The 24,652-nt window shown below is 38.3% G+C and overlaps 1 protein-coding gene across 1 annotated transcript in view; it reads left to right on the top strand.

Moving 5' to 3' along the window:
• The first annotated feature begins 7,326 nt into the window (after positions 1-7,326).
• The window catches only part of LOC132822731 (stathmin-3-like), a 53,825-nt gene continuing 36,499 nt past the window's right edge, over positions 7,327-24,652 (top strand). The window contains exons 1-2 of the mRNA XM_060836014.1: positions 7,327-7,572; positions 8,915-9,039. Coding sequence (XP_060691997.1) covers positions 9,021-9,039 — 19 coding nt within the window. The 5' untranslated portion in view covers positions 7,327-7,572; positions 8,915-9,020. The remainder of the gene's footprint in view (positions 7,573-8,914; positions 9,040-24,652) is intronic.

Raw genomic sequence — 24,652 nt, 5'->3', positions numbered from 1 at the left:
ACTGACCAACCCTCCAATGTTTAAGTCTAAGTCATTTCTGTATACCATAAGCAGGGTGTAGCCGAACACTGATTCCCACAGGATACAAAGTAATCAAGATTCCAGTGACAGTGCTTTGGTCCATGTGATGTGAGGGTTGTCCTAAGATGAGAAGCCAAGTAAATTGGGTATATTTTATCTGGTGTTGGGAATAATGGGTGATCTCATTGAAATATTCAAGATTATGAAGGGGCTTGCTCGGCTAGATACTGAGGTGCTGTTTCCCTAGCTGGGGCATTTAGAACAAGAGAGTAATCATTTAGGACAGAGATGAGGAAAAATTTCTTCATTCAGTGGTATCAAACCCTTAACATTCTCAGCCCCAGGTAGTTCTGCTTGGTCCAATAATGAATATATTTAAGATTGAGTTAGGGAGGCTTATGGGGCAAAATTCTTGCTCCATACTTGAGGAAGGATGTGAAGGTATTTGACCATAAGAAGACCATAAGACACAGGACCAAAATTAGTCCATTTGGCCTATTCAGTCTGTTCTACCATTCAATCATGCGTTTCTCCAGCCATTCTGCAGCTTTATCCCCTTAACTTTTGATTCCCTTCCTAATCAAGAACCTATCTATCTCTGTCTCAGATTGGAGACAGTAAAGAAATGATTCACACAAATCTTTTCCAAGAATGAGGAACTTTAGTTATATGATTACAGAAGGCGAAATCTTTACATGCAGTGAGTATTTTGGATTTGGAATAAATCACCTCAGCATTCAATTGAGGCCTTCACAAAATAATTGGATAATTATCTGAAGAGAAAGAATGGTAACAGTATGTGGAAAAGGAGTGTGAGTGGGGTTACATGAGATGCAGCACAGATGTGACAGGTCAAATGACCTCCTCGTAACCATCATAAGATTGTACAATTTTGTTAACCCATATCAAGATTGATGTTGCAATATCACACAACCATAAAAACCAGAAGGAGGAACCTCACACCTCCAGGTAGCAATTTGTTTTCCTTGAGATAGCCCAATAGCTGAATAGCTAGCAAGCATTTATTTTAAAAATTTATACTTGCTGCATAGGTTTAAAGCTGAGGGACAATTGGCATCCATGGAACTGCATCTCTACATGAAGTCTAAAAGTTTCCAGAGTAGAATGAAGAAAACTGCCAAAGGTGCATTTTGTTAGGCGTATTCTGTGCTGCTGGCACCCAAACAGGGCTGCCTGAGGTTTTCTGCTATCCAATCATAATAGGTTGATGCACTCCTTGCAGAACTCTCATCTTGCATAGGAATAAGTTGCTGCAGGGTCGTAGTATGATATGTGAACAATCTGTTGTTCACTTAAAATTTGGTAAGCTTTGCAGCACTAATATGAAGCAGAGGACTGCTAATAATCAGGGTCAAGCATACTAACAAGTCACGCAAAGTGAATGATAAACTCCAGTAGTAAAATAGAAGTCAAGCAAAAAACAACAAATACCTAATCCAAAAACGCAAGTAACGAAATGCTGAAAGGGCACCAACAACAGCAATTCATGAGGGACAGCTTCTTTTTAAATTCATTCTTGAGGGTGTCTCTGGCTAAGTCAGAATTTATTGCCCATACCCAGAGGGTAGTTAAGAATCAACCACATTGCTATGGGTGTGGGAGTCACATGTTAGCTATACCTGTCAAGGATGGCAGTTTCCTTCTGCAAAGGACATTAATGAACCAGATTTTTCTTTCCTGACAATTGACAAAGGATTCATGGTCATCCTTAGACTCTTAATTCAAGATGTTTAAAAATTAAATTCCACATCTGCCACGGTAAGATTTGAACCCAGGTACCCAGGACATTAGCTGTGGCTCTGGATTAACAGTTCAGCACTAATACCAATAGACCACTACCTCCCCAACATGGGGTTCTTACAGCAGCCTGAACAACGTGGGCAATGGCATAATTTGTGGCAGTCTTACTCGAGAAGTTTGTGGAGGCGGATCCCACACCGGAGCAACTCATTGCCTTATTTATGCATCCGCTGAGCATCAAGGTGAGTTTCTTGCTGGGTAATGCTAAGTTGCCAATTAAATAACATATCTTATTAATGACTTTATTAATGTTCAGCTTCCTTTCTTACCAAACTCGCCAAACAAACTGAATGCTGAGAATCCTTGATATGGAAGTCAGAGCAGAAGCTGGTGACTTCAGTTCACCGCTTGCTACAAAAGATCTCTATGTTGGACACTGGGCACAAACATCTTAAGCACACTGCATGAGTTTTGATCAGATGCACCCCATATCCCATGGACACTGGAATCTTACAAGTACCAACCTCTGAAAACCCTTAAGACACCTTCACTTACAATCCCTTCTGCACTTTAATGCTGCAACTTGGGCTGGATCAGAAACTATTATTGTAATGCCGCAGTGATGACACTGTGCATTCAGGAACATACATCCAGCCTTTGGACCATAGATTGCATCTCCAGTCTGTTTTCTTGCCGCTATAGCACCTACTCTGAGGGTCACTTGCAGCTCTGCCTTACATTGCTTTTTTGTGTTTTGTCTTCTCAACCAGGGATTCCAGGGTCACACTACTGTTGTACTGCCTTGTCATTTAGCACAGATACAAAGTCAGGAAACTTGTTATTGTTGTCAGTAGACCCCAGTCAAAACAAGGGAGTGTGCCTTTGGTCAGTGGTACCAATACAGTAAGTCAAGGGCAGTCTCTGATACCTGTCCAGGATCTTGGACACAGTCAGTCTGTTGCTTAGAGCAGTCAGAGTCAGGACCCTCACCACTTCAGGGGAGTGAAGAATAATGAGGAGGCAATGGCCTAGTGGTATTATCACTGGACTGTTAATCCAGACACTCAGGTAATGTTCTGGGAGCCTGCTTTTGAATCCAGCTATGGCAATGATTGGAAAAAACCTATCTAATTCACTCATGTCCTTTAGGTAGGCCTGGCCTGGCCTACAGTGATTCCAAATCATAACAATGTGCTTGACTCTTAACTGCCCTCTGGCCTGTTAGGGATGGACAATAAATGCTTGCCTAGCCAATGACAACCTCACCTCTGAATTAATACCGAAACTGACAGCCATCCATGTTATCTCTTTCAATCGTGGGCTGCTTTCCTCCTGGAATGAGAATAGGGCTAGTATTAGTGTAGTTGAAAATGAATGATATAGCAGTGACTCCTGCAGATGATGAAGTGAGTGAGTGATTGACAAGGCACTACAAAGGGTAGCTTTGTTGGGGTTGAGGTGGGTGGGAGTGAGTGAGGGAAAATGTTGCAGGCAATAGTGAAAACAATAGAGTATAAGCCTTGGTGTGAGGTGATCACAGTGACAGAGCTAGAGTAACCATGATGAATTAGAGAAAAGATGGTGGAATGGAGATGGTCACTAGAGATGGTTCTGTATTTCTACCTACATCCAAATGGCTGAAGCTACACTGACTCAGTTGATAACCTTGGACCAGTTTGGCACGTTTTTGTGTCATGGCCTCCTCTTGTGTCATGGTTCTGGGGGAAGGGACACCTTGCCTCTTGCCTACTCAATACACCCTGTCCAACAGGACATGCAGGTCCCTGCCTGCAAAGTGGGAAGCTAAATTTCCCTTGTCTGCCATGTTCAAAAGGCAAATCTCAGGAATCACACAGGGCAGCTCCTGACTCAAGAGGGCGCACAACACCCTTGTAAAATAGGCACCAACGCCAGGGATGCTGATCAATTCCAGGGTATCCTGGCCATGGTGAGTTGCTCCAGGAGTGGTGGGTGCCAATTTAGGGCTAGAATTGGATGAGAGGGATGCCATTAGAATGTGGTAGGTAGTCAATGAGGCAACTTTGGTAACATGCAGTGAGTGGTCTCGCCAGGCTTCATGGCAAAAAACCCTTTGAAAAAACTCAATGAAAGTGACAACCAAAAAAAATCTAAAAATTATTCCAATGCAACAACTTAAGTTTCCTCCAGTCCAAACACATAATTGAATAAAATCATTGGGGTGGATAAAGTGCACACAATGATCAATAACAACATATTAAGCACAGTGGGGAAGAGACTCCACCAGTTTAAACTAAATTAGTCGTGATTTGGAGATGCCGGTGTTGGACTGGGGTGGACAAAGTTAAAAATCTCACAACACCAAGTTATGGTCCAACAGGTTTATTTGGATGCACTAGCTTTCGGGACACTGCCCCTTCATCAGGTGGTTGTGGAACATGACTATACGGACACAGAATTTATAGCAAAAGGGTTACAATGTCATGGAGTTGTAATTATATGTTAAGCAACTTTAGCTAATAGTGCTTAAACAAATTTAGATTAAGTCTTTCATCTTTCAGAATGGGATATGCTGGTTTAGGTTCTTTAATATGGAAATCTCAGAATTGCATTCTCAAGGTGGCATCGGATTATCTAATAATAGGTGTCACCTCAGCTCAGACAATACATTAAATGCATGAAGGAAGTCTGTCCCGATGTTGAGACAGATCTATTTCTAAAGTGGGTCTCACATAATCTTACATGGATTTATGCAGTTTTTGAGCAAACCAAAATGTAATTCTGCAAATACAAATTCACTCCATAAACTTATATGTGCGTGTGCGCGGATGTGAGTATGAGTGCATGTAAAAGAGTGTGTGTATGTATGTGTGTAACCTTGATCAATTACGTGTATGAGTGTGACGAGGTATAAGCCTGTGCGAGGTGTGTTTGTGTGTGTGTGTGTGTGAGAGAGAGAGTGTATAGTGCAGTGGGGTCATCTGTAGTGTGCAAAGAACCCAAGGTCCCAGTTGAGGCCTTCCTCATGGCAATACAACTTGGCTATCAGCCTCTGCCACTTTGTGTTGTTGATTATCCCAAAATCAGCCTTGGAAGATGGTCACCCGGAGGCCCGATGCCAAATGTCCCAGACTGCTGAAGTATTCTCCAACTGGGAGGGAGCAGTCCTGTCTGGTGCTTGTTGCGCAGTGTCCATTCACCCATCAGCATAGCATCTGTTCAGTCTCGCCGATGTACCAAGCCTCAGGGCACTCCTGCCTGCAGCCTATGAGATAGACAATGTTGGCCGGGTCGCATGAGTATCTGCCACATATATAATGGGAGGTGTCCGCATGTGTAATGGTGGTATCCGTGTCGACACTCTGACATTTCTTGCAGTGGTTGCCGTGACAGGGTTGTAAGGTGTTAGTTTTCGATGTTGCCCTGAAGGTGGGCAATTTGCTGCGAACAATGGTCTGTTTAAGATTTGGCAGTTGTTTAAAGGCAAGAAGTGGAGGCATAGGGAAGGTCTTGGCGAGGTGCTTATCCTCATTGACTCGGCCAATGACATCTATCTCATACTCTACAGGCAGGGATGCCCTGAGACTTGGTACATTGGTGAGACTGAACAGACGCCACCAACGGATGAATGGACACTGCGCAATGATCACCAGTAAGGACTGTTCCCTCCCAGTCAGAGAACACTTCAGCAGTTTGGAGCATTCGGCCTTGGACCTCCAGGTGACCATCCTCCAAGGCAGATTTTGGTATAAGCAGCGACGCAAAATGGCAGAGCTGAGCAATAGCTCATGGGGAAGGCCTCAACTGGGACCCTGGGTTCAAGTACAGGTGACCCCACTGCACTAAATACTCGCGTGCGCGCATACACACACACACTCCTACACATTCACACACCCAAGCAGACCCTCTCTCATACACAAGCTCTCTCTCATATGCACACACATGCTCCTCCCGCACTTGCCCCTACGCACGTACCCTCTCATAGGCTTATACCGCATCACACCCATACACATAATTGATCAAGTTTACACACACCACACACTTTTTCACATGCATTCACACCAACAAGCACACACGCACATACAAACACCCACTCTGTCTCTTCTGCATGCGCACACACATAAGTTTATGGGGTGAATTCGTATTTGCAGAATTACATTTTGTTTTGCTGAAAATATGCTTAAATCCATGTAAGATTCTGTGGGCCCCACTTTAGACATAGAATTGACTCAACATTGGTACAGGCTTTACCTTCACACATTTAATGCATTGTCTGAGCTGAGATGACACCTATTATTAAATAAGCTGATGCCATTTTGAGAATGTAATTCTGAGATTTCCATATTAAAGAACCTAAACCAGCATATCCCATTCTGAAAGATGAAAGACTTGATCTAAATTTGTTGCAGCACTATAACCTGGTGTTGTGTGATTTTTAAACAAAGTTGTTTAATATATCATTACAACTCCACGGCACTGTAACCTGCTACAAATTCTGTGTTGTATAGTCATGTTCTACACCCACCTGATGAAGGGGCAGCATCTTGAAAGCTGGTGTTTCAAAATAAACCTGTTGGACTATAACCTGGTGTTGTGTGATTTATAACTTTAACTAAATTAGGGAAGCTTGAACTATTGGGAGAGTTCCATTGTTCTAAATCAGTGAAGCAGCATCAATTTACACAGAGTTGAATAAATTATTTGGATATCTACATCATCTCAGGATATTAAACAAAGAAAACTTCCATTTTTATAGTGTTGTTAATGTTGAAAAACATCTCGATGTCCTTCACAGATGTGTTATCAGAGAAAAATGTGGAAGCAAAATTATAGGCAAAGTACCAGAGAAAAAAAAATCTAGCTCTGGGAAAATTACCATTTTGGTAGACAAAATAGAGGCAGTAATATGAGAAAGAGATACAGCAAATGAAAAGTGAGAATAGAAAAATGACTGAAAGGTAGCCAATAAGTGGAGAGCTAAACAGCAGAGACGTGGAAATAACAAGACAAATGTGGCACATGGAGAAAGCTGACAGAAGCAAATGTAAATTGGAGGTGGAGTTATACTTAAAATGGGTTGTTTACAAAGGGGAAGATCAACCTAAATGATGTGAGCCTACCTATTAATTACCAAGCTTTAACAAAGAAAATGTAGGATGCTGTAGCTGCAAAAAAGTTGAAACAAAAGAGAAAATACTTGATTGCTTCGATGTGCCAGAAGTCATCTGTGGAAATAAAACATTCACATTTTCAGCCAACAGGACTGGACAAAAGAAAATCCCGTTTAATGCAGGACATCTTCCTGGAAGAGAGATGGCTGAATGTTTTGCAATAATGCAAATCTTAAAATACTGCTGATTAAAACACATTTCAATGAAAAGTTATAGATCCATAACAATAACCTTTTGCTTCTCTCTCCAAAACATACACTTGTTGTTTCCATGTTTATCAAAGAAAGAGGTGTGGACTTTGAAAGGAAGGAACAGGAATTTATCACAATATATGCAAGTGAAGCAATCACTGAGTGCAAGTAATTAGTATTCTACATGAGAAGAAAGTTATCTTGCTGCCTTGGGCTTCGAGAATGAACCATTGGTGGAACAAAGATAAAGACAAAGGACAGGGTCAGCATGTTTGGAGAACAGTGTTAAAGGAAGCCAAGGAAATGGGAACAATGGATAGATTCAAGGCAGTGAAATCTTAAAAAGAAGGGCTCCTACAGAAACTAATTCCAGTCTCAATTGTATTCTTGCCTCAAGAAGGACTCTGAAGAGCTTTTAGCTGGAGAAAATTTCACTGCGACATTTTCAGGTCAGAAATCTTTGGGCATGTATTCTCTTGTTATGTCTCTAGACAAGAAAAGGAAGGTTGTGGATAGTCCACTCAAACCTGTGCGGAATAATCAGTGACACCACAAAAATGAATAGAATCTGGTGCTAAATTATTCTGAGCTACTTTCTCATCCCTGGACTAGGTATAAGTCCAAGTAGCAGCCTGGCCATTACAAAAACTTTGGGCCTTAAATTAATTGTGGTCACAGTCCTATATCAGTGCTCAACCACAAAAATAATTTGGGCCTTATTGAATAATTATTGGGGTGTCCTATGTCCAGCCACCTAATATAAATAACTTAATAAGCACATGATTCTTTGAAAAAAATCTTTTCATACAAAAGGCCTTTAACATGGTAAAAGATGTGTTAGAGAAGATTGAAAATTCCAGTATAGTAACTTTTATTATCAACTATGAGCCTGTTACTTATTTCAGTAAAGTAATTATGCATAACACGTTATGTGAAAGTAGATTTTATTCTTCATTTGGGAACATCATTTGAGTCTGACAGATCTCACGACATTTGTTTGTTCATCTGTTGTGCCTTTAGTTATACCAAGCATGACATTGTTTCTCCTTGAATCTGAGAGGAGAATAAAGAATGACCAATTATATCTCTTCAGCTCATTGTTAGAAAGCATTGAATTCTTGTAAGAAAATGTGAAAAATGCCCTTCTGCAGTGATTTATTTATAAAGTGTTGGCAATTTTCACACAAACATGGCAATGTGCAATGTCGAGGTCAAATGTTTTTGGAAATCCTTTAATACAGAAAATCAGCTTGATGATAAAGTGTATAAATGTATATGCAGATAATTTATGTATGTTTAGCATACCACAAATGCTATGCAGTGTACAGTATTGCAAAGGTTAAAGAATTATATTATCCATCATAAATACTTTAACAACAATGATTCTGGGCTAGCAAATAGCACTTGAGTAATTTTATTATGAAATATTTATGCATAACATAGGATTTAATTTAGTAGTCAACCATTTTCATTTTGATCACTCAATGCAAATATTGTGTGAATTGTAAATATTTCAAATGGAGAATCCAATGTCTTAAAATAATTTTTAACATCAAACAGGCTAAAAAAGCTTTCCCTTGGAATGTACAACTGATAGGGGAGTTTTGAGATATACTATCTAATTCAAACATTTTAAACATGCATTTTAAGGTTTTGGGTTTTTGGATCATTTAGCAAATTAATATTCATTGTGCAGAGAAAGAGGCAGTGCAGCAGTGACATCAAAAGATGATCAGAGCCACTCAGATTTACAGTTTCTAACAGGTTACCTCTCCTCTTTCCTTTCTGCAGTTTACACACCACTGAGTCAGTGCCTTATTCAGACATCTGTCTCCACACCACTGCAGCACAGATCCATCTCATTCCTGCTGCCTGAGCCTCTACATCTTGCGCCACCATGTCCAGCACTGTAGCAGGTATGTAAAAAATATTTTTTAAAATGTGGATTTTGCTATTTCAACAAATTGTGTTAATTTATTTCTGAGCAGAGCAGAAGGCAGTGTTGCTGCAAAATCTGTCTGCATCTCATTTGCCAGAGGTAAATTTGAATGCAATGTGAAATACATATAGTGAATTATAATTCTGTTAATTGCTTTATCTGATTCCTTAAAATTCTGATATTTTCATTTTCAGTGAAAGTAGATGTGGTAGTTTTAAATATATTGCAGAGTACGTGTGATTGCTAATAAACCTGGGCTGTATTGTTTAAAATACTCAAAAGGGAAATCTTAGGCATTTTCTTTCAGTGTTCTATAAACTGACTGAGGAAAATATGACTTAATGCAGAAGGTTCCACCCAGCAGCCATATTACTTTCCTGGGTGGACTGTATATCTGTATGTTATAAATTGCCTGAGGTAGTGCATCAGAAGAAATTGCCTTTTGAATAAATTGATCAGAAATAACATTGACAGCAAACCCAGTGGGAGACAGAAAAGTACGTCGTTAGCAATTTGCAATGGAAATAGGCCATAGAATGTCACTGAAACTAGGTCACTAAAATATTAAAATGAGACAATCTCGTAATTAGTAACCCTTAATAATTTCAAGTCAGTATTCATCAGGAAATAACATCTGAATCAAAAAATAACACATCAACTCTTATTGGTTTTCTGCATTTGAAGTTATTGTATAAAGAACTATGTGCTATAAGATTTACGAAGAACCAGTTACTGATTGCAGCTAGCTCCCCGAATCATCTAACCTGTTTTATTGATCTATGTAATAGGGAATTAATAGTTAATGGAAACTACCCAACAAAGATAATTTGTAGTGCCAGGTCTTCTTAAAATACTTCTTGATCCAATAAATAAAGAACAACTATGAGAAAAACAGATTATCTGCTGAGCAATTCTTAAACAATAGTGTTTTTGCAGTGCAGCTAAGGGATGGGCAAGGCTTAATGATTCCAGCATGAAGACTATCCCCAGTGAAATATAAATGTGTACAGTTTAATTATTTATGGTTGCAATAGGCATCTATTGCAACAAAGATCGATTTAAGTTTTCAGGACTACCAAGCCAACCCATGTTTAGAGAAATTATTCTAAAGAATATTAAATGACATGGTGAGAAAATAGCATTCTGGGTAAGTAGCAACAAGTCCATCAACATCTTTAATGATATAGCCTGCACTATAACAGATTAGCTACTCAGTGGCATTATTGATTAGTAATGTATAAAGAAAACCATGTATACTAGAAATCGTAAAGAACTTGGCACCTGACTCTACAGAATCTTGAAGCAAGTTCTCAGATGTATAATCTGTGTATATTTTGCAACACGACAAAACATTTGACATTAATCAAGTAACGGTCATCAGGTGATCTAAAATTCAGGCGGTGATTTTACATAGTTGGATCTCTAGTTATTAGTTAAGTCTTTAAAAATGAGATAATTTGCTTTCCAAAATATGCAGCCAAAATGAAGGCCAAAACTTGTTTGTAAAAGTTTCCTACTTTAAACAGAATAATAAACTATTAACAAAATATTTGCATTTATTTATTTGCTGAATTAAATTTTGTGTGCATGAAATGGAAAGAAATATGGTAAACATCAGCAAATTGTTGAGATAAAGAATATATTTGTGTAACCTACTGTGTTGATATCAGATTGCTGATGAACAAATAAAAATTCTAAATAGTTAAATTGTTTAAAATTAAATATTTATCTTTATAATTCTATGCTAATTTAGTAAAGGTAATGGAAAGTGATTTTTGATTAATTTCATCAATTTTAGACAAATTATATCTATCTTCTAAGATTTTAGATCCATTTAAATAATAATAGAGGGATTTATGTGGAACATTTATTTGATTTGAATTAATGACATGGAAATTAATGGATCTGTTTGACATGGCATACATTTGCACAGTATCAGAAATAAATTAAAATATAAAGACTATTTATTGCAAAGGAGCAGTTGGTTTGCTGACATTAATGACAAAGAAGGTTTGCAGTATCTGCAGTGTCTGAACAGATTTGCAGGCTGTGTCGTCACAGCTGAAACCTGCACCAAGCTGAGGCAGTGTCTGTGAGTGTCAAATCACTTGTACTGCAGTCTATGCTGCAACACAAAATGGGGGGTAGCTACTATAATAAACTGCCTGGGGGTTTAATAAGTGGTTCATATTTTAAGCATAGTATCATAATTTATCTGTTTATTCTTTGTGCAATAGTGGATCATATATTAGGATTTTTGAAAGAATGTTAGTCAAGTCAGCCAGTAATTTTTTTCATTCATTGAATTCTTTAACATAAAGCAATAATTAATTAAAAATATGTTGATATTGAAGCTCTCAAGTACTTACATTATACCGCATGGTTTAAAGCTCATTCGTGTCAATGGCAGAAAACATGGCTAAACAGTAACTACAAAGTTAGCAGTATTTTTCTTGTAAGCTTTAAGTTAGAAAAAAAGGAACATCATTCGGATTAATGATTAAAGTCTCCTTATAATTTGTTCCTATTGTGCAATTATTCATCTACAATATTCAACAATACAGATCTATAAATTGCATACAGTGGACTAATATAAATATTGCACAGTCTATTTGCCTTACCTTTAAAAAATTACTTAAAAATTATACTGCAGATCTCCTGCCAACAATATATTTGCTTTCCTTCATTTTTTAATGCTTACATATTAGCGTTTCTATTATTACATGTTGATTTGCTACTGAAGTGCATGACAGAACATAATCAATTTCTCAAGCATTAACTTTTACAAAACTAATAGGCTGTAATGTTTTTGTATTATGAAAAGTCTCATGTTTCATGTATGTTGGCAGAAATGTTGTAATAAACATTTACATATGCCCAAAAAGTGTAATTACTCCTTTAGCAGGTGTTGAGCTTTCCATCACTAATCTATAAGTTACCAGTCTGAGCAGTACTGTATCAGTTATCTTCTGTGACACCATCATTTAATATCTATTGTATCAGATATCCTAAAATACCATTACATATAGGGCATACTAACTACCTGCAATTTGCAATTAGTTTCAACAATGCTGCATGAAATACAACCTACATAGTGAATTTTAAAAAAATATTTATTAGACTTATGACATGACAAGAGATCACAATATTGTCTTTACTGATAGTTTTGTGTGACCTTAGACAAGGTTTAGGATATGTTTTTATTGGTCATACTGCTGATTTTCATTGCACCATGCTCCTCTAAATGAGATTCCATTCAACCATACCATTTCAGTTCAGATTTACATTGTTATTCATAAGGGACACAGAGATTAGAGGAAAATTGAAGTCAAGTTTCTTCAAAAATCCCATGAGTATGTTTCTCAGTTATGCAACACTTTCCATTTTCAAAATGCAAGTCTTTTTCCTATGAAGAAACAAGATTTTCTTTAAATATCCAGTTATATTTATTCAAATATGTTTTGAGAAATATAGAAAACCTTTATGCCCAATGTGAAAACTTTATCCACCATTCTTGAACATGCAATGGACAAAATTGCTTTAAATATTGTAATCTCTAAAATTATATAGGAATGACTAGGTTGCATACAACCTCCTTATTAATTTCTAATGACAATATTTCACCTAAACTTCAGAATTTATGAGAACCAAATCTCATAACATTATTATAAACCTTTACATTTGTTTGTATATTTTCTAATAAGAAAATATAGTCCATCACCTCAAAAGTCTAAGTAATTCATTACATAGGGAACATACATTTAAATAGGGAAGACTAAAATCCAGTGCTTTAAACAATAACAGGAATTAGTGGCAACATTTTCTGTCTTGGGTCAAAACTGAAACAAAAAGTTTCTTTTCATTATAGAAATGCTGTTGGAGTTGCTGAGAGTTTTCACCTTTTATGCTTCTGTATTATAATTAGTATTTCCCAATTGGTTCAATGTGTTAAACTTTGCTGTTAGGTTTGATGCAAGGCATAACTCATCTGAAAGGGGATTCCTGGTAGTCATCCAGAAAACAGGATTATCTTCCTGTTACATTGCTGTCGGAAAAGCAGACACAATGAAGTAATTTCTTAGAAACACTGACTAGGACTATAGTCTTTATTGGACAACTGCAATGAGGTCACAATATATCTCTTCTTAATGCAAAATCACTTAATGCAACCCAGCATATTTCATTTCAAAGCTGCTGTCAACTGTTGAAATATTACAGCTAGATGATGTCATTACCTACATGACATGTAAAAGCTTACAGTGTTCAGTGAATTGGAAAGATTTAATTTCTCTTTAAATTTATTCTCTCAAAAATTCATCTTGTGCTGAATCAAATTGTATTAAGCATGAAAGAGAGAAATCTCTTACCCAGGCACATTTTTCTGCATTTCTGTACTCCAAAAATTATGGGATTCAAATTAGTAAGATGTATTATTCCTTTGTTTCTGACAGCATTTTGAGATTATATGACTAATGCACATAAAGGAAAAAAATCAATTAGAGCACAGAAGTATGGACAATACAACATGCATTTATAGACACGTATGATTGCAAACTATGAAATTTGCCAAAAGATTCATGATTCTTGGCAGTTAAATTACTGAGTAATAAACTGACAATAATCCCACTTCATCATCATATGAGGAGGATATTTTGTTCTATTATGATTTCCTCTGAACTTACTATTAAATTTTAATTTATACCAGAGCTTCTGATAGAACGTGCAATCTGTAAGATCTGTATAGTCAATATACTTCTCCCCCTCCTGGGAAAGGAAACCATGTGCTGAATTTCACAAGGGAGCATGCATTGCTCACCTTGTACAAGGTGAGCTGCAATCAACCAACTTAAGGAAAGCCCTTCCCTCAGTAGAGATTGAAACAATTACCCATCAGTGAGAGGGTGTTCCACACTCGAGAGCTACCCTAGCAGTCTCAGCAGCATCAAAATGGAGTCGTGGGCACTGCTGGGACTGCTAGGGTAGCTCTCGAGTGTGGAACACCCTCTCACTGAAGGGTAAGTGTTTCAATCTTGACTTAGGGAAGGGCTTTCTTTCTATACCACAGCTGAAAACTATTAAGAAAGCTTGTCCCAGATTATCTAATCTGTGGAAAGTCATCTATTTCCTGTATAGTATGCACAAGTCCCTGTTTGCTGAGTACATCAGTGAACACTGGCTGCATTAAAATGATGTAACTGCACTCTTGAAAAAAAACAGTTTGTGATGAAGTACATTTGAGGACAAGCTCCATTTCCAAGTACACTGTTATATCAAAGTTACAACAACAAAATGGATGATGATGTGGAAGATGCAAATTTGCAGGCATTCAGTCTGCATCTACAGACAGAAATTCACATGGATTGTAGAGATGGCATTTTCAGAATGTTAGTACGGTAGATACCAAGATGTTATTTTTGCAGGGAAAATGCAATTTAATTGCCATCTATTTCACGTATTACAAAATTAGCACTCGCAGCAGGTACATCTAAAACAATCAGCATCCTGCTGTTCTATGGAATAAGGAATGAATCTGAATTAATTTGGGAACTCAAGTGCCCTGTAAAGACACATGTTTTAAATCACTGGACCAGATTTACCTGTTTTTTTCCGGTTATGGCTTAATTTCAGACAGTTTCATGTAGACGTCCCATCATGGCTCACGGTAACATTTCTCATGCAATCTTCTACTTCTCAGCTCATTACTTATGCTACAGGCAAAGTTGGCATTCTTCTCTTGCAATCAGATGGCAGACATTCTCTCTGCATTTGCTTGTAAGGGCTGGATCACCTATTCCCCCCGGAACACTTTAGGTTTTCCTCCTGTTGTAGACTGTTCTTGCACATTAATGTTTTCGTGGGTAGCTATCTGATTTATTACTTTCCTGAAACTGTATGATACTCTGCACATTTTCTGCAACTTACCTGGTTTTGCTGTATCTGGAGCAGAAAACTCCTTGAGGCCAACCTTGTAGAGACATTGCAGAAGTCCTGGAGCTGTGTTTGGGACACTGGTTGGTAAAGATGAACTCTATTTAAGTACTTTGTTTTTATTCTTTCTGTAACTTAAAATGGCACCTGATTGTGGCAACAAAATACTTTTCACTGTATCACCCTAGATATTTGTGACAATAAATCATTCATTCATTCATTCATTCATTCAGGCTGCTGGTTGTCATACAGTCAAGCAGGAGTTACAGAACAATCTCAATTTATGCTGTTTTATGGATGAGTGTTTTGGTTTATTAATCAGCATTATCCATTATTTTTAAAATGTCAAATGTTTGCTTCCAGTTCATAAAAGGATGTTTGCCACATCCAGTGATAAATGAGACTTCAGATAATGTGGACTGGCTAAAATGAAGTGCAAGTTAAATGCATGGGGAAAGAAAAAGCAGTTCATCAATTGCATGGAAAAGTATACAGTACCATTTTTATGAACCACTGTCAGTAAGTGAACACCAGTACGATAATGGCATGGCCAGCTGTTGTAACTGACTCATGGATGCTTTTAGCATATACAAATTGGAAATTAATTGCAGAGATTTTAGAATGGTTAATATATCGAATTAACATAAGCATTTTACTTGTTATGTCCAAATATCCATCCTCCTATGTATATCAAAGAATTTGCAGATTTAAAGTAAATTCCAGTTTCCATTTATATCATGTATGAGAATCAAAAGCATGATAGTTTGGTGAGAGCTAATCTTTGTTATCTAACCATCTATAACTCCAAACGTAGAATCTTTACAGTCAGCAACTTTGTTATTATGCTGGTAAACACCTGATAATAAAACACAATAAAATGGTCTTAAGGACACCATTCAGATTTAATAATTTAAAAAAAATTTTTTATGGAGATCTAAATCTCTTTAAATAAATTATGCTTCCAGTAAAACAGAGATAGGAATTTCAATTAACTGTCTTAAATCTTGATCTGCTAGTGTCTCATGGGATAACTTCAAGGCAAAATTACTTAATGAATGTTAAAACTTTTCTTTAGCTAAATAATGTTATGCATTGTAACGATTTACAATGACCAGACTTCCTCTTGTATGTGTAAGTATTTGTCTATATTGGTGTGATCCATTTTGACACTATAAAGGAGAGATTTGTAATGCATGTCACTTTAAGCGGTCTTGTATTCATTGCTTGGGGACAGGTGTCATTGTGGTCACTACCTGTGCAGTGTGTACTACCTGCTTGAGGATTCTTTGCAGTCTGTGTCAACGTAATGCTGCAGAAACTAATTTCTCCTTACATTTGTTTTCATAAAATGGCAACACTGTGTTTATTTTGAAAAGGTCCATGTTCAAAAGCAGTCACTTTTGAGCAGCATTCTACTTGATGGTACTTGGTTGAAAGTTGCAAGAGCAGATGAGTGAGCCAGGCAGCCATTGTCAAGCTCTGTCAAGGATCCACTGCATAAAAGTGGTATATGAATGTAGCCACCATAATCTTGATATATAATCTTTAAAGAGAAATTAGGCGATATTTACTACAAATTGCCAACTTCAATTTCTATTCAGTTCTCCGCTTTAAGTGAACCAATTTTAGAGTGGTTCCAGTCAACATTCAGTGAAATATGTGTTTTAAACATTTTAATTGAAGTCTTCAAGCTATTAACAGGAAAAAAAAGGATAGATAAAGTTAAACTATTTCCACTGCTTGAAGATTCTAAAACTATGCAGTATAGTCTTAGAATTAGGGCCAGACCATTCAGGAGCAATGTTAGGAATTCAACACACAAATGGTGATAGATATTTGGAGCTCTCTTCCACAATGCAGTGGATGCAGGATCAGTTATTAATTTTAAATCAATAGATAGCTTTTTGATAAGCAAAGATATTATGGGATATGGACCAAAGGCAGGTAAATGGAATTGGGCCACATACCAGCCATTATCTCACTGAATGGCAGAACAGGCTCGATGGTCTCAATGACCTACTCCTGTTCCTGTGCTACTATGTTCTGATGAACAAAAATTGTGAATTGCTTACTTCCTTCAACTAGTTCCATGCTGAGTAATTCATGTTGACACGGCAAGATTAAATTAGATACTCCAAAAAAATGGATCAGAATGTGCAATTAACTGGGCCTGATCAGTGAAATGCAGGCAACATCCAACTTTATACTGTCTGCTTATTTGAATAACTGCTGCATGCAGCCAGCTGTAAACATGCATGCATCAACGTGAGACCCAAAACCTTAACTTGTTGTATCTGTTAAAGCTAGCTTGCACTGCTTAAAGCTGTGCTAATTATTTTAAAATGGTGCACACATGTAGCTGAATTATGTGCAGGCACTGGTAGAGAATCATGGAATCCCTACAGTGTGGAGAGGGCTATTTGGCCCATCATGTCCACACTGGCCTTTCAAAAAGCATCCTATCCCACTACCCTCTAACCCTGCATTTCCCATGTTAAATCCACCTAGCCTGCACACAATGGGCAATTTGTCATAGCTAATCCATTTAACCTGCACAGCTTTGCACTGTGGAGGAAACCCAAGCACCTGGAGGAAATCCACACAGACATGGATAGAATGCTAAAGATTGTCACGAGGTGTTCTTAAGCGTCCTTAAATCTTCAGTTCTTCCCTGCTGCTGATTTGTGGTGCATGAAGTAAATCTGAAGATCTCACGTTGCTGCTCACCTTACATTATGTGTAATCCAATTAAATGCATACGGCTCCCTACCATGTTAAACGCTAGTTCACTGCTCACAGATAGTTGCCCAAGGATTGAATCGAACCCGGGTCACTGGGGCAGCAGTGCTAACCACTGAACCACCATACCGTGTGCAAGTATTAAACTGAGCAACATGGGTGACAATGTGTGTCACAGCTTTTGAACAGTGCATTGGAAATCTTAGTGGAAGAAGTCACAAGGAGGAAAGATGTTCCTATATCTGCAGGGGATCGAGTCGCCCTCTAGACATGTAGCCAAAGGTTTTCGAAGCAGATACAATGGAAGCCGAAGCTAAAGCAAATTCAGTGTATGTATGCCAAGAAAACTGTGATCTCACACTTTCAAGGTCAGTAAAAACAATTGTAAAAGTCTACCAATACACCACTAACCTCAGACACTGCTCAAATGACCATATCCATTATAATAGGGGAAGTGGTAGTGTAGTGTAAAGTGAATGGACCACTGTAGTAATGCAAGCCTCAGGCTAATGTTCTGGACTCATGTATTTGAATCCCACCATGGCAGATGGTGATATTTGAATTTAATAAAAAGATGGTCTGTCAATCATTATAAAAACCCATCTAATTCACAGATGTCCTTCAGGAGAAGAAATCCACTGTCCACATCTACATGTGACTCCAGACCCACAACAATGTGGTTGACTTTAAATTACTCTTTGGACAATTAAGGATGGGCAATAGAAATTCTGGCCCATGAATAATTTTTTTTAAAATCCCTAAAAAAAAACCCCTCAACAAATAGCACTATCCTCATCAATCAGGACTCGCATTTAGCATTTATATGCTTTCACCTCACCTCCGCACCTTTAGCAATGCTGTCAGCCTCATAGCCACATTTCAGTTTGTGCCCACTGCCTGCTATTGAACCAAGACAACCACATCATCCAGGCAGATTTCCTGACACTCAGACACTTTCCCTCTCTCTAACTATACCACAGGGTGGCACACAGCTGGGTGCAGCAAAGGTTAACCTGAGGGGAACAGATGCATCCTGACCCTTAGGGAGAGCAAGTTTGAGATAGCCACTGTGATCAGTGTTTAGGATGAAGCCATTAATTATAGTATCCTTAAATCCAGTCCTCCATTTTACATTGCACTTCCCCCTCACTGCACACTCAAGCAAGAATGAGTGTAAAAATATACCTTTTACTTTCACTTTGTTTCTGTATCACAACTTTACCCTTGTTTTTCTCTCACATATCTAGGCATATCTAGGGATTGAATCTAGGCAGGCAGTGGAGAAATAAAACAAACTGAATGATGATAGAGACACGGAAGACGTGAATGCATAACAAAATGCTAGACACATTGGCAAAACTACCAGTGGCCTGTCATCAGTTTTAAGGGGCATGGAAGATTCCAGCATCATCTTGGCACAGAGCTTGGAGTCCATCCTTCCCAAAATGGACATAGGGAACCAACCATGATGTAATTCCAGATGGTTGATATCACAACTTCAATTTTGCACCAGCAACAGACACTTAATATCTGAAAGATGTAGAGGAAGCATAGGTCAAAGTAAGACAAGCTGAAAGAACTGCTTATGGATAGCAATTTGCAAAGGGGCTTGTAGGGCCTGACAGCAGTTCATGAACCCTGTTCTGAATGGAACTTATGGTGTACGAGGAGCAACATCAACAGAAGGTAGCTCCTGGGTCCTAAAACCCTACACAATCAATTATCACTTTCAGATGAGTTCTTCATGGAAATTCAGGCAAAACGGGTGTTTTATTGATTGTCTCCTCCACCTCCCAATTCTGTTACTCCTCACATGATTGTTGTGCAGCATGTATCATGAATCTGGACACTTGCCTTGCTGAGTGCTCCAGAGCTCCTCCAGAACAGCTAAGTCATTGTTTCAGCATGCCAATCATCTGCTCTGAGATTGCACTTGTGGCTGCAGCAGACCTCACATGTTATCCCTAATGAGTTTCAGATAGATTTGCTCCCTGAACAACCTGAGCAAATATAATCTTCCATAAGAGTCATTCTCCCCCTCCTCTGCCTCATCCAGCAGTTTGTTGTGCAAATTATGGCCTCTGTTCATTTTCCAAGTCATGCTGAGTTTCAAAGTGTATGCATCCGAATGCATCTCTGTCTAGGAGCAACTGGTTTATATAGAAGCCTTTAAGTCAGCAAACAAATTTTCAGCACTTGCCAGATTGGAGACTTTTGCAAATTTAAATGCTAATAGAAATTACTGTGTACTTGCAAACTCAAATCAACATCCAGAAGTAATCAACCAGTAACTAATCTCTAGGTTGGTGATGATCCTTTTAAATAGGATGACTGAAGGCTGTGGGGAAGGGGTCTTCAGGCTGCTGAATGTACATTGAGTTGTGCAAGGTTAGGAGAGGATATTGACTGGAGCATTGAGTTAGATAATGACACTGCTGGTATTAAATCAATATGATATGCTGACCAACATTATGATCAGCCTACGTTTTATATTTCTGGCATACATTTATTGTGCACATGCTAATCGTTGCTTCTGAGATGTAAACACAGTGAAATGATTATATTCATCAAGTTTTAATTTGGGCTTATCTGTCACATTGTGTCTTATTCCTTGAAAATTTAAAATATGCCAAAGGAGAATGATTGCTTAGAAAACATATGCCTGTCGAACATTTAATACAATAGAGGAGGAGTCAATTATATCTCCTCTATCACAGATTTTTGCTAGACTAATTTGTATATTTATTTTTTTCATTGTTTAAAATATCTTTCAGATTTCTCTCAGAAGATGCACTGTCTCTATCTCATCTATTCCCATTAGCATAACAAAGTTATCACATTTTAGGTTGCCATACTTATTTGAGATATGCCCCACATTCACTGGCCTGGACTTTCCACTTGCCACTCCTTGGAAAATGTAGCCCTCAGTTGTATGACATACTTAATAACAATTAACAATGATCATTTGCATGAACTAATGATCATGCTCATAAGCGTATCTGTGTCTCAGGAGTTGCAAGATAGACATATAAGATAGGTTGACTTTCTTGTCTAATTGTTTGTGAACATTGTCAAAAATCATACAACACCAGGTTATAGTTCAACAGGTTTAATTGGAAGCACACTAGCTTTTGGAGCATCGCTCCTTCATCAGGTGATTGTGGAGGGCTCGATCGTAACACAGAATTTATAGCAAAAAATTTGCAGTGTGATGTAACTGAAATTATACATTGAAAATTTGATTGTCTGATTTTCAATGTATAATTTCAGTTACATCACACTGCAAATTTTTGCTATAAATTCTGTGTAATGGTCGAGCCCTCCACAATCGCCTGATGAAGGAGCGACACTCCGAAAGCTAGTATGTTTCCAATTAAACCTGTTGGACTATAACCTGGTGTTGTGTGATTTTTAACTTTGTACACCCCAGCCAACACTGGCATCTCCAAAATTTGTGAACATTGAGGAACTTCATACTTGAATTTGATCAATGTGCCAGTATCAAAATTTCCTTTAAACTGAAGGAGCAACCATTAACAATTGGTTAAAAATGCTCTAAGATGGATATTTTGCAGATTAAAACGAACCTTATATTTGGAATAAAACCATTATCTATGCTTTTCATTTTGGCTTGCAAATTGTAAACAGTGTTCACAAAATCCAATATATCTTACTTAGTTACTAAGTAAATTTTGATTATTCTTGAATCAAGTTTAGACTCTATAGAAAGGTAGGTTGATTCAAACTGATAGTAGAATTTTAACAAATAGACAATTAATTTGCTGAATTAAATGGCAAAAATTACCAAAACACTTCTGTAACATTTTCTTCACAGACAATAACCCTGATTTTTCTGAGGATTCTTTTGGTTTGGGGATTGATGAAAGTTAATTTCCAATGTATGCAAGGGATTAGATGGAGATGCATTTAGATAAAGAAAAGATTAATTGCAAAATCTATCCCCAGTGACTTAACAACTATCGAAAATCAATATGTAGTCATTAGTTATTAGAACTGGTTGGAAAAGATAAGCATGAAACAAAGTTGTATTTTACTTTATCTTTTTTCCATTTTCTACTAGAAAGATTTTTTACTCTCAAAGTAGTTACATATGATAAGAATATGCTGTAATTTGTATGGGGGGAGAATGTTGTTGGGAGGTGTGGGAGTAGTAGAAGAAAATTATGTAAAACTTAGGTTATAGTCACCTTTGCAGTGTTTAAGAAATTCATTTAGAACTGTGAAAACTGGAAGAAAATTGAATAGTTCCTCGACATAAGAGTCAGAGTGGGTATCTGGTGACTTCAGCTTGATGCCAAGTTTGTCAACATGCAGCACACTTCATGGGTACCAGCCACGTGTATTTCACATGTACAGATATTGACATCTGTTATGTGCTAGCTTCTAAGAAACCTCATGGCACATCTCTGATACCCTGTACTTCAGTGGTGCACTGCAGGATTCAGGGGCAACTCTCATTGTAATGCTGCAGCAAGGACACTGTGTTGAGGGACACACAACCACTTCAGGTTACATTTCCGGGCTGTTGCTTGCTCTTGTAACACACTCACTTTGAGCCTATTGGAGCCCTCTGATACCAGCCTTGGACTTGGACTCAGGTTCCTCTTCTCATAAACAGGGAGGAGCTGAGTGTCAGGCAGCACACCGCTTGTCTTTCCTCCTTCTGTCTATTGTGGGCTATTTTCCTGCTGGAATGAGAGACTGGGAGGTATTACAGGAGGTGAAAGAGGTTGGCATAGCTGTTATTGGAGGTGCCGCTGGGGAGCTGACCCGATCAAGTGTGTAGGCAGTGCAGAGGGTATGCAGTGTTACTGCTGAGCAGGAGGTTAGGTGGATGAGAGTAATTGAGGTACAATGTCACAGGCAATAATGAGAATGAAAGAGCATGAACTTTGGTGGGGGATGTGTACAGTAGTAGAGATAGAATGAGTGTAAGGTAGTAGAGGGAAGGTGTGGCACTTATCTTGGCAGAGTGGAGGGATTACTAATCTTCTTCCTATACTGCTGGACATTCCATAAGTGACTGATAATGCACTGACCCAGATGACCACCCCAAACCAGGCTGGCATTGTTTGGTCTTGTGGCCTCACTGGTGATCCTAGGGCAAAAGGACATCAAAGTGAGGTGCCAAATGTTCCCTTCACTTCCATGTCCAGAGGAAATGTCAGGGATTGTGCAGGGCAGCTCCAGATTAAACAGTGCTCATCTGGGCCACAACAAACTTTATAAAATGGCATCAGCATTAGAAATACAGAATATCCCGGCATTGGTAAATCATTAGATGTACGGTGAATTGTAAAATGGGTCTAGAATTGGACAAAGGGTACAACATAGGAACACAGTAGGTAATTAATGAGTTGGCTTTGTGAAATGGGGCGAGAGAGCTGACTGGACCTTGTAGAGGGAAACCTACCAAGAAACATGAGAAAACTGACACTTAGCCAAAAGTATAGGATTCAATCCATGAACGATCCAGTTTGTACTGAGTGATTGTTTTTATAATGAAGGTGAGAATGGCATACTATATGGTGAGATGTTCTGCACAATATTGGAATATTGATGACTATATAAATAGAAAAGTGGCTTAGGATGACAGCCATTTAGGTCTATCACTCCTACCTGGAGGTCATGCTGCAATATTTGATGGACTACAGTGACCTGAGCTCTCCAAGCAGGCAACCTGGATAGAAGACTAGCAGCATTAATCTTGTCCCTTCAACACTCTGTAGTGAATTCAAGAAGATGCTACACCACACGAGTGCATGGTAAGTGAATGACCTAACATTTTCAGATGCCACATTCAGACTTTCACAGTATTTTCTTGCGCAGCACTCCTTGAAACAACACACCTTTCTGCTGCAGTTATTCCCTGCAGGCACCTCCCAGCCCCATCCAAACAGCCAACCCCCACACTCACCTTCAAGCTATTACTAGCTTTCACCCATGCCCCACAATCCCAGTGCACAAACGTATCATTCCAACTTCTCCGCACAAGCCATAGTGCTTACTCACTGTGCCCTGCTTTCTCTTGTTTTAGAAGAAAGAACACACAACATGAAGACAACAAAATATCCTGGGTGAGGGAGTGAAGGGAAAGGAGGGACCCTGGAACTACCATTGGAAATGATGCCCTGTTCCAGGAGTTTGCAGATGCCTGTTGTGGGTGCCTGAGCATCCTGAGATGTCGGTGCTCAGACAAACTGAGGAATTGTCCTGCCTGTAGAATCTCAGTGTATATCACCTCAACCCTGAGGACAAGGAATGTGAGGCTACTGTTTGTGTTCCTGCTATTGATAATGCTTCTGGTGCCATATAGAAAAGCAAAGCTCCTCTGTATTATGAGCTGACATTTATCCATGAACTAACATGCTTAAGTTGGAATTATGTTGTCATTACATTATTGCTGTGCACAAATTAGCTCCTTGATTTCATGCAATACAATGGTGGTGACACTTCATAAGTATGTAATTGGCTGCAAAATACAAAATGAGGTCATAAGATGCACCCTGTAAGTACAAGTACGTTCTTTTGCTCATTATGCAAGAATATTACGTCTAGCTTCCAAGGGAATTAACTCATTTAATACCAGTACTGCTGTTCCATTTCTGGCAATAAACAGTTAAATAATTGTGCTGATATTAAACAAATACAGTGCTGTTTTGAAAGATTGAACTGACACAATGCTCCAGAATTATCTACATCAAGGTCAGTGTCTGCAAGAACAAGAATGAACATTTATCCAGCACCTGAGTTACTTATGAGAAAATTTCACAGGCACATGAAGGGAATCGACACTGAATAATAAATGAAGACATTAGGAGTAAAACAGAAAGTGCTGGTGAAGCCCATTAGGTCTGGCAGCATTGTGGAGATAGAAAAAGAGTTAACATTTCAAGGTCAAT

Source organism: Hemiscyllium ocellatum, chromosome 15 (assembly GCF_020745735.1).
Source record: "Hemiscyllium ocellatum isolate sHemOce1 chromosome 15, sHemOce1.pat.X.cur, whole genome shotgun sequence".
Taxonomy (NCBI): domain Eukaryota; kingdom Metazoa; phylum Chordata; class Chondrichthyes; order Orectolobiformes; family Hemiscylliidae; genus Hemiscyllium; species Hemiscyllium ocellatum.
This window is presented reverse-complemented; position numbering and strand designations above follow the sequence as displayed.